General features: G+C 47.7%; 1 protein-coding gene across 1 annotated transcript; it reads left to right on the top strand.

Annotated features, from left to right (window-relative positions):
* The first annotated feature begins 6,254 nt into the window (after positions 1–6,254).
* LOC126910310 (uncharacterized) lies at positions 6,255–9,863 on the top strand. The gene has a single exon (XM_050692771.1). The coding sequence runs from the start codon at positions 6,255–6,257 to the stop codon at positions 9,861–9,863; it is 3,609 nt and encodes a 1,202-aa protein (XP_050548728.1).
* The last annotated feature ends 1,381 nt before the right edge of the window (positions 9,864–11,244 follow it).

The raw sequence follows: 11,244 nt of genomic DNA, 5'->3' as shown, positions 1-11,244 counted from the left end.
GACCGCCCCGGAACTACCGTTAGGTATTGCCTCAGGGCGGCCCACGCCGTCTCTAAAACTCACACCACCACGTTGTGAATCAGCCCGAAATTAATCAAGAGCTGATTCACAACGTGGTGTGGCCTCCTCCGTTGAGAGCGAAGGGGCAAAAATAACTCACGAAACAAAAACATAAAACACGAATACCTAAGGCGCCGGCCTAAACCAGCGCCTTAGGTCCTCCTGTACCGGGCGGCGCGGCTGCCTCTGTCTCAGGCGTTCAGCTTCCTCCTTCTTTTTCAAGACGGACTCGGCGAACGCCTGGACGAGCCTCCACGCCTCCCGGCTCCTCAACATCAGGTCCACCATGGACCCGACTCGAAACGTGGACCCTAGTCGATACTCCAAAGAGTCCCGTTCCTGGGCCCACGCCTCGCACCGGAAGAGGGTGTGCAAAGCGCTATCAGCCTCTCCCGGGCGATCCGAACAGTGGTCGCACGTCGGCGCGGCTGCTTTACGAATACGGTGTAAGTACTCGTTAAAGCAGCCGTGGCCGGACATCACTTGGGTGAGACGATAAGTCATCTCACCGTGAGTCCGGTCCACCCACCTGTNCCTCCGAATACCGTGAAGGTATTCGTTGAAGCAGCCGTGGCCGGACAACACTTGCGTGAGACGGTAAGACATCTCACCGTGTGTCCGGGCCACCCACCTCTCCAGGCGGTCGGGTCCTATGAGGGACCTGGTCCACTCGCCTCTCTTCGTTTCCTCCGAGAGGCGAGCCCGCCACCGGAGCATGGTGGTCCGCCGGAGCGCCAACCGGTCCTCGGGTTCGAGGGGTCGGTCGCGCTCTCGGCGGAGCTCATGTCCGGCGGCCCGTTCCGCGGCTAGCAGGTCGGCGGGCGGCAGTGACGACAGTATTCCCGCCGCCACTCCGGAGACCGTTCGGTAAGCCGACACGGTCCGGATCGCCGCCCGCCTCTGCACCCGAAGCAGGGCTTCGCGGTTCCTGGCCGAATACTCGAGGGTATCCGCCCAGACCGGGGACCCGTACAGGAGGACCGAGTGAACGACGCTGACGAGCAGTCTGCGCCGCATTTCCCTCGGTCCTCCCAGATTGGGCATGAGCCCCGCCAGGCTGTCCATGACTTTCTGGGCCCGTTGGGCCGCACGAGTGATGTGCGGCCCGAACATCAGACGTTTGTCGAAGACCAGGCCCAGATACGTCATGGAATCCCTGAGCGGGACGTCCACCCCCAGCACGGTGAGCCGCGGAGGGGCGAACTTGTACCTGCCCGTGAACAGGACCGCTTCGGTCTTGTCCAGGGCGAGGCTCAGTCCGCTCCCCTCCTGCTGGATCCAGGCGGTGACTGCGCTAAGAGCGCAGTTCGCCCGGGATCCAGCTTCCTCGGACGAGGCGCCTTCCGCCACCACCAGCGTGTCGTCCGCATAGCAGACGATGCGCACGCCCGGTGGTAGCGGAACGCGGAACACCGCGTTGTACGCGATGTTCCACAGCAGAGGCCCGAGAACCGACCCTTGCGGGACGCCTCCCGTCACAGGTCTGGTTCTCGGGCCCGCGGCGCTCTCGTATGTGATGACCCGGTCGCCGAAGTACGACCGGATCATCCGCCCGAGGTACGGAGGCACCCGAAACGCGTCCAGCGCTCCGAGGATGTGTGACCATCGCACGGAGTTGAACGCGTTCCGGATGTCCAGGCTCACCGCCACCCCGAAGCCCGGTCCGTTCTCGGCTCTGAGGGCCAGGTCCCTAAAGAGGGAGGCCGCGTCGTCCGTCGACCTCCCTCTCCTAAAACCGAACTGGCCCTCGGCCAGTCCTCCAACTGAGGCCAGGTGGGCTTCGATTCGGGTGACGAGCAGCCGCTCGAGGATCTTCCCCAGGTCGTCCAACATGCATAGCGGTCGGTACGACGAGGGGAGACCCTCGGGCTTGTCACCCTTCCTCAGGAGCACCAGCCTGGCCTTCTTCCACCTCGTGGGGAATTCACCCTCCGCGAGGCAGCGGTTAGCGACGGCGCTTATCCACTCCGGGGCGAGGTCGTGGACCAACCCCCACACCCGGTTTGGAATCGCGTCGGGGCCGGGAGCTGTGTTCCGGCCCCGCACCCGCGCCACTGCGTCAGCCACCTCTTGGGCGGTGAATTCCTCCATCGACTCGTCGTCCCCGAACGCCGAGGGAGGCAGGGGCGGATGTGTCGGAAAGAGCGTGTCGACCGCCCTTTCCAGCACCTCCGCCTCCAGCTGACCGGAAGCCGGTGGGCCGCGGAGCTTCCGCAGGACGACCCGATAGGGTTTCCCCCACGGGTCGTGGTCCACCGACTTCACGAGTTCGGCCCAGCACTTCGCTTTGGCCCGCTTGATGGCGAGCTTCAGCTCTTTGCGGGCCGATCTCAGCGCCTCCCTCGGGTCCGGGGACTCCGGGTCCCGCGGCCGTCGGTTGGAGCGCGTCATGGCCCTCCTGACCCTGACGCACTCCTCACGCCTGGCCGCCACCTCCTCGGTCCACCAGTGGACTGGCGGTCCGCGAGTCGTCGGCGGTCGTTTGGCCGGGAGGGCGAAGTCGCAGGCTGCGACCACCCTCCGGTCCAACTCTTCCGCCGCTTCGCTCGCGGAGACGCGCCGGTCCGGTACCGCGGGCGCCGACCATTGAGCGAGCAATAAGCCCGTCTCAAAAGCGTCGACGTCCGTGGTAGGTCCGACTCGCCAGCCCACTCGCCCGCCGCGAGACGGCACGCGGGGCACGGCTCGAGGGGGACGGCCGCCATCACCGCACTCGTACACGATGTACCGGTGGTCGCTGAGGTTTTCCCTGTACGGGAGAACCGACCAGCCGGTCACGTGCGGGTGCAGCGACGGGGACACCAGCGTGACGTCCACCACCGAGCTCGAGGAGTGACCCTCGAACGTCGGGGTGGATCCCCTGTTGGCCGACACCAGCCCGAGGGCTGACATCAGGTCCAACAGTTCTTCGCCACGCTGATTCGTGTCCGCCGACCCCCAGACCGGGGAGTGAGCGTTAAAATCCCCGGCCACGAGCTCCCCTCTGCCGTCGCGCGGCCGCCCGAGCCTCCTGGCCCGTAGGCAGGAGGACACGGACCCGAGGAGTCCGGCGATCGGCAAGCTGGGCGGCGCGTAGCAGCTCAAGACGTCCATGCCGTCTATCCTTGCCACTACGTAATATGAGGAAGGCTGATGTAAACATAAATGATGTGGGAGATTGTGTCTAGTGAGGTCCGGCTAACGGGGGAGGCTACGCTGCGCTGGAATTCGGCCCTAGTGTAAACTTGGGCCGGGTCACAGCGCGGTGGTAAGAAGCAGCGAAGGCGACGTGGGCCGCCCTGAAGCAATGCCTAATGGCAGTTCCAGGGCGGTCCACATTAAAGACGAGAAGGAGGGAAAAAAAAAGGCGGACCTAACTAAAAGCCTAGCTGACAGCCTGAAGGGCGCCCTGAAGGAGCATGACGTGCGCGTCCACCGTCCGGTGATGACAGTGGCCGTCATGCTCCTGGACGTGGAGGAATGGACGGAGGAGGGCGACGTGCAGAGTGCACTTCTGGACGCCTCCGCCGTCCAGAGGACAAGGTGCCGCCGGAAATCGGGCCCGTTGTGGTCCGTGCGAACTCCGGCGGCAAAGGGCGTTACGCCCATGGTGGAGGTGCAGCCAAGGCTGGCACCCGCCTCGCAGGTCTCGCCCGTATCCGTGTGGGGTGGATCACCTGTAGGCTGAGGATCCTTGGAGACAAGGGTCCGAGGTGCTACAGGTGCCTTGAGCACGGGTACGTGGCCCAGGCCTGCAAGGGCCCGGACAAATCCAAGGGGTGCTTCTCCTGTAAAAAGGAGGGGCACCAGGCCAAGGATTGTCCGGGTGTGGGGCCAGTCCTGAAGCCAAAAGGGGGGCCTGTCAAAAAAGCACCTCCGGTGAAGAAGATAGGGGGGAAGGCCGAGGGGTCTCTAGGGGTTCCTTCAAACGAATCTCAACCACTGTCGGGCTGCCCAGGACCTGGTCCGGCGAGCGGCGTACGAGATGGGCACTGACGTGTGCATCGTTTCGGACCCGCACGCCGGATCAGTCAGGGACTCTGCCGGCTGGTTCTAGTCCGGTCCGGCAGAGCGGCGATCGGCGTGATGGACCGCGGCCTAACGGTCGCGGACATCAAGTCGGGCGACGATTACGTAGTAGCGAGGATAGACGGCATCGACGTCTTGAGCTGCTACGCGCCGCCCAGCTTGCCGATCACCGGACTCCTTGAGCCCCTGTCCTCATGCCTACGGGTTAGGAGACTCGGGCGGCCGCGGGACAGCCGCGGGGAGATCGTGACCGGGGATTTCAACGCCCACTCCTCGGTCTGGGGGTCGGCGGACACGAATCAGCGTGGCGAAGACCTGTTGGACCTGATGTCGGCCCTCGGGCTGGTCTCGGCCAACAGGAGCTCTACCCCGACCTTCGAGGGTCACTCCTCGAGCTCGGTGGTGGACGTCACGCTGGTGACCCCGTCGTTACACTCGCACGTGTCCGGTTGGTCGGTTCTCCCGCATAGGGAAAACCTCAGCGACCACCGATAGATCGTGTATGAGTGCGGCGGCGGCGGCCGTCCCCCCCGAATCGTACCCCGCGAGACGTCTCGCGGTGGGCGAGACCAGCCACGGACGTCGACGCATTCTGTTTGAGCCCCATAAAAGAGCTATCAATTTAGTATATGTTAACCTTTAATTGGTAATATTGGATATGGTGCAACACCCACTTGTACCGTTGTTATCAGCTGCTGTTGCTGTTGTCAGTACAATTTAACGTTTCTGTGGTTTTTAAATATGTGAGTGTTCTCTCTAACCTGCAAGCTCATGCATTGCTTTAACGTGCTCTACGTACTTCTACACACCGTAGATGGTTATTATGTAAGCTCATACAGTGCTCTCTTCATAATTGTGCTCTCAAATAAAGCCCACATTGTTGCTATGAACAATGTAGACACTATTCTACAGTTTTAAAGTACTGCTGTCCTATGCAGAGGATTCAATGAAATGGAAAATATCAGCTCAGATAACCATGTCAATGTACAGCTCATGTGATCCATAAAGAGGCAGCTCAGCTAAACATCAAGTAGTATCCAAACACCAGAGAGAGTATTTGTTGTACCCTTAGCTCATAAGGCGATAATTGCGTTTTAAATATATAAATTAATCATTTAAAGGTTATGTACTTTATTTTAGGTTAAGTATTATCGGTCCACATGATCCTTATTAGATATTGACGCCAACCGTTAATTTAGGAGTGTCATGGCGCAACATTGGTAGCAGAGCGTGGTTATATTTTTTTTTACGGATTCTTTAATTCTACGAAGTGTAAGGTAATATCTTTGTTATATTTATTCTTTCCTTTTATTGCTCAATAAAGCTCCTTCTTTTTGTTGCTCTACAGTTATAAAAAATATATTAATTTTTTTTTGTGTTAGCTCTATAAATTGAAACTTAACCTTAAAAGGTTTGGGGTGTTAATTTTTTGACTTTTATTATAAGGGGAGCATACATATGCTTTTTTATTATTAATTTTAATTGAACAGTGAAGTATTAATTAAGGTTATTATTTATTTATACGTTAACTTAATGATTCAATTTAGTTAAGTTTATGGTTTAAAGAAACGTGTTTTGCTTGGTGAGTGCTTTGAGCGTTGCTCGCACAATTTATTGTTGGATCACTCTTGAACCATTTTATATTATTTGGTCATTATAATTTGTTTGATTTGATTAATCAGTTTGGTTTTTATTGGTTGAATATTTTGTTGGTTTTGCCTTTATTGGTTAGTTTTTGTCTTTGGTTTTTTTCTTTTTTAATGTGATTGTTTAATCACTTTAGAGATTTAAGTAATTTTAGTTGGTTCTACTTGTCTATATAGTCTTTATTGGTTTATAATCATCTAGATTTCTTTTAGCGGTTTATTATTTTATAAATTTTTTATTTTTTCACATTTTATTATTTATCATGGCTGATGATAAAAGAGACTTAAGAGCTAAGCAACGTGCCACAGCTAAAAGAGATGCTGCTGCTGCTCATATTCACTGCATTTATAATTTGGCTGTGGGTGTAAAAGAAGACCTTGATCAATACAGACATTTAAAGGTAGCTATAGGTGATCTAGACTATTGGTGGAAGGCCTTTTCTACTGAAAATGATGCATTGTTGGATGCTATGATAGACTTGGGGGAGATTGANCTGGTGGAAGTCCTTTTCTACTGAAAATGATGCATTGTTGGATGCTATGATAGACTTGGGGGAGATTGATGAATTTTCTCATAACACAGAATTGGCTGTGCATAAAGAAATTATTGAAATTAAAGCTATTGCCCTTAAAGCTGATTCAGCATGTGTTCCTGTGCTTTCTGCAAACTTATTAGACCAATCATCTGTTGAACTTCCTGTGCACCCCCCTGTCTTGGATGTGCTTTCTACAATGTCCACTAATGCTGGTTCTGAAATAGTTGCATGCAATTCTCAATTGCCCAATATGCCTTTACCAAAATTTGATGGCGAACTACGCAATTGGCCAGATTTTCGTGACCGTTTCAAGTCCTTAGTCGATAAGCGACCTACACTCTCAAATGTTGACAAATTCTATTATTTGTTAAGCTGTCTCCAAGGGGATCCTTCTGAATTGTTAAAAGGGATTACTGTATCAGATGAAACCTATGCTATTGCTTGGTCTACATTAGTTGATCAATATGATAAACCTAGGCAACTAGCTGCTAGCATTATTGAGAATATGTTAAAAGCCTCTATTGGCACTTCAGAAAATGTTGCTAGCCTTAGACAGTTTATTCATACATTTGATGAAGGTATTGCTACACTATTGTTCATGAGGATACCAGATCTCGGTTCATTTCTTCTATTTTCTATTGCAGCTCGGTGTTTACCTACTCATAGTAGACGGTTATTTGAAGCAGAAAATAGTCTAGAGTATCCAGTGGTTCAGGATATCATTAAATTTGTTAAAAATCGAATCAAAATTTTAGAAAATGCCGGGATAGCTCCTTCTAATTCAGGGGTCTCTAAAAAACCAGTTGGTAATTTTGCTCAAAAACCGAATTACCAGTCACAGCATGAGAAACGTGTTGCTTTCCTTTCAACTGCTAAGGGTCAGCGACTCCCTATACAAAAACCAGCCAGCACAGGTAAATGTTTTTGCTGCTCAGCTTACCATGTTCTTCAAGATTGTCCACAATTTAATAAGCTGTCTATTGATGAACGGTATGATATTGCTTGTAAACATAGATTGTGCCTTGTCTGTTTTGCTGAGGGTCATATGTCGTATAAATGTCCATCAGCATGCTCGATCTGTTCCCGTCGCCATCATGCTCTTTTACACAGAGACCAGCCTCGGTCACAACCAGTTGCTGGACCATCCCAAGCGGCCATGTTAGGAAGACTTCAAATACCTTCTATACTATTAGGTACTGCCATAATTTGTGTTCAGGACATAGCCGGTAATAATCACTTAATTCGAGCTTTAATTGATCCTGGCTCTCAGATCACCGCTCTAACATTAAATTGTTGTAACAAACTCGGCTTTCGGCCATCTCGTTGGACTATTCCTGTTACTGGTTTATCTAGCCAAAAGATTCCAGATATAAGTGGTTCTGTAGAAGTACTTATTGGACCAAAAGATATACAGTCTCCTAAAATTAAAATTAAAGCGTGGGTTATTAGCTCAATAACTACAAATATGCCATCTCAACAGTTACCATCTCAAGTTCGGGCTGAATGTAAACATTTATCTCTGGCCGATCCATCATTTGATACACCAGCTCCTGTTGATCTACTTTTAGGTGCAGATATATTCCCACAGATATGGAATAATGATAATATTCAGTTAGGGCCTGGTCTACCATCCGCTTACAGCTCGGTATTCGGATGGGTCCTAATTGGTCCTGTTCAGCAATCATTAGAAATTTTCCCTCAATCATTAGCCGTTACATTATCTACTTCTATTGAGTCATTGATGGAAAGATTCTGGAATATTGAAGAACCAGCAGCAGCTCCTCTTGATTTCACTGAAGATGGGCAGTGTGAAACTATTTTTAATTCAGAGATGTACAGAAATTATGCAGGTCAATATTTTGTTCCTTTACCTTTTCGCTCTGACAGCTCAGATAGATTGTTCCCTGGTATGCATGAAGTTGCTCTGCGGCGATTTTATCAGCTAGAACGCAAGCTCTTGCGCGACCCAATACTGCACAATGCTTATAGAGCATTCATGAGAGAATATGAAGAGTTAGGTCACATGTCACGTTCAGAAGAGTCCGGTGATTATTTTATCCCTCATCATGCAGTTCATAAGTTAGTGGGTGACGAGCTAAAATTAAGAGTGGTTTTTGATGCATCTGCAAAATGTCAGGCTGGATATTCACTTAATGATAGGTTGTATGTAGGGCCTAAACTTCAGCAAGAAATCATAGATGTGTTAACTGGGTTTAGGGTTCATAAGTTTGTTTTTACCACTGACATTTGCAAAATGTATAGGAAAATATGGCTTCATGATAAATACCATGGTTATCAGCACATTTTGTGGAGGGATTATGCCCATGAACAGGTAAAAGAATATACACTTCACACTGTTACCTATGGTGTAAATTGTGCTCCATATTTAGCTCTAAGAGTATTACAACATATTGCTGACAATGAGTGTGATGATTTTCCTGCAGTTCAACAAACTTTACGTTATCAAACATATATGAATGATATCTGTGCTGGTGCAGAATCAATTGTAGCTGCTAAAATTTTAAAAAATAATTTAATAGAAGTGTTGGCAAGAGCTGGTCTCTCACTTAAGAAGTGGTCAAGTAATTGTGTGGACCTCTTGGATGACTTATTAGATGAAGATTGTGCATGCAATCCTCTGGCTTTTGATCGTGGCGATGGAATTCATGTTTTAGGCATGGAATGGATACCTGATACCGATTGCTTTACTTATGATATAAGTGCTATAAAGTGTGTTCCCACAAAGCGAGGAGTACTTTCGGTAATTGCTAGGATTTTTGATCCTTTAGGGTTTTTGGCTCCTATGTTATTTTATGCCAAATGTTTATTGCAGCAACTGTGGAAGGCAAAGTTAACTTGGGATGATCCGTTGACGACAGATATAGCTGAAGAGTGGTATAAGTTTGTCAGTTCTCTTGGCTGTATAACATCAATCCGAGTCCNTAGTTCCCTTGGCTGTATAACATCAATCCGAGTCCCTAGGTACATTGGAGCTGCACTGGGAAATTCTTATGTTATTTGTGGATTTTGTGATGCTTCTGAAAAGGGCTATGCTGCTGTAGCTTATCTTAGAGTAATGGATTCTGCTCAGAACGTGTATTTATACCTGCTCGGGTCCAAAACAAAACTGGCTCCAATGAAATCTTCTACAATCCCTAGACTAGAGTTATGTGGTGCTGTTATATTAGCAATATGGTTAGCGCGTCTTAAGAAAATTTTAGAAACCCATTTAGGTTCTCTTAATGTCTATGCTTGGTCTGACTCAACAATTGTTTTATCTTGGTTGCTCAATCCACATGTTTCTTTAAAACCATTTGTTTCAAATCGTGTCAATCAAATCCATAAGCTGCTCCCTGATTGTCATTGGGCTCATATCTATTCAGAGGAAAACCCTGCAGACTGTGCTTCACGTGGGTTGTCACCATCTGAACTTCCTAACCATAAATTATATTGGAAGGGTCCAGCTTTTTTAAAGAAACCAGTAGTTGAATGGAATTTACATTGGGAATCTATGCCAACCAGTCTGTTGCCCGATATTCAACAAGTTAATGTTCAATCCTTCAACATTCAAGTCCAGGTTGAATGGTACAGTGGATTTTNCAGTCCAGGTTGAATGGTATAGTGGATTTTCTTCTTATATACATTTACTTTGTGTTGTTGCTTGGATAAGACACTGGGTGCTCACCAAGCAGGGAGTAATTGTTAGGCCAGTAGTTAAATTAGTTTTATTACCTACCAATTAAATTCGAAATCATTATTTTTAATTTTGATTTAGCTTAATTAGCATTAAAAAAAAGAAAAAAAAATGTTTATAAGATCATTTGCTTTATATTTAACTAAGCTCCTAGTTAAATACTTACTCTATATAGTCCTAATTATTCTTAGATATTCCTTTTTTTCCTTGTGCCTTACACTTTACAAAGGAAACTTATTAATTGATTTATTGATTTTTTTACTTATTACAATAGAGAGAGAAATTTATAAGAGCTACCATTGCGTGATGCTACTACATAATGGTTTGTCTGATATGTTTAATAAATTGTTATTTAGGTCATTATGTTTTATATAGCTACTTTGTTAAGTATTTATGTTGTATGATTTTACTTGCTAGATTAAATTGTTTATTAATTATTTAAATTGTTACCTATATTTTGGTTGTTATACAGATTATTTATTAATTATGTTGATGTTAATTGTTTGTGAAAAAACAGAGTCTGATATGTAACTTAAGTTCCTATAAGATAAAATGTTGAAATATTAAATTGTTCCTATTATGATTTTTTTTAATATTGTTTTTTTTGTATGTTGCAGTCTTTAATATTATATAATGTTTGTATTCCCCCCCTGAAACTCTCATCTGGTGTGTGAAGACTTCTCAACAACCTCCACTGTCTCTACAAGTGAATCATGNTTCCACTGTCTCTACTAGTGAATCATGGTCCAAGCTCAAATACTGTTGTAACTCTAACTAGGACTTCCAAGGGGGAGTATGTTTGAGCCCCATAAAAGAGCTATCAATTTAGTATATGTTAACCTTTAATTGGTAATACTGGATATGGTGCAACACCCACTTGTACCGTTGTTATCAGCTGCTGTTGCTGTTGTCAGTACAATTTAACGTTTCTGTGGTTTTTAAATATGTGAGTGTTCTCTCTAACCTGCAAGCTCATGCATTGTTTTAACGTGCTCTACGTACTTCTACACACCGTAGATGGTTTTTATGTAAGCTCATACAGTGCTCTGTTCATAATTGTGCTCTCAAACAAAACCACATTGTTGCTATGAACAATGTAGACACTATTCTACAGTTTTAATGCACTGCTGTCCTATGCAGAGGATTCAATGAAATAGAGAATATCAGCTCAGATAACCAAGTCAATGTACAGCTCATGTGATCCATAAAGAGNAAATATCAGCTCAGATAACCATGTCAATGTACAGCTCATGTGATCCATAAAGAGGCAGCTCAGCTAAACATCAAGTAGTATCCAAAC

Source organism: Daktulosphaira vitifoliae, unplaced genomic scaffold, assembly GCF_025091365.1.
Source record: "Daktulosphaira vitifoliae isolate Bord-2020 unplaced genomic scaffold, ASM2509136v1 Scaffold_1, whole genome shotgun sequence".
Lineage (NCBI taxonomy): Eukaryota > Metazoa > Arthropoda > Insecta > Hemiptera > Phylloxeridae > Daktulosphaira > Daktulosphaira vitifoliae.
This window is presented reverse-complemented; position numbering and strand designations above follow the sequence as displayed.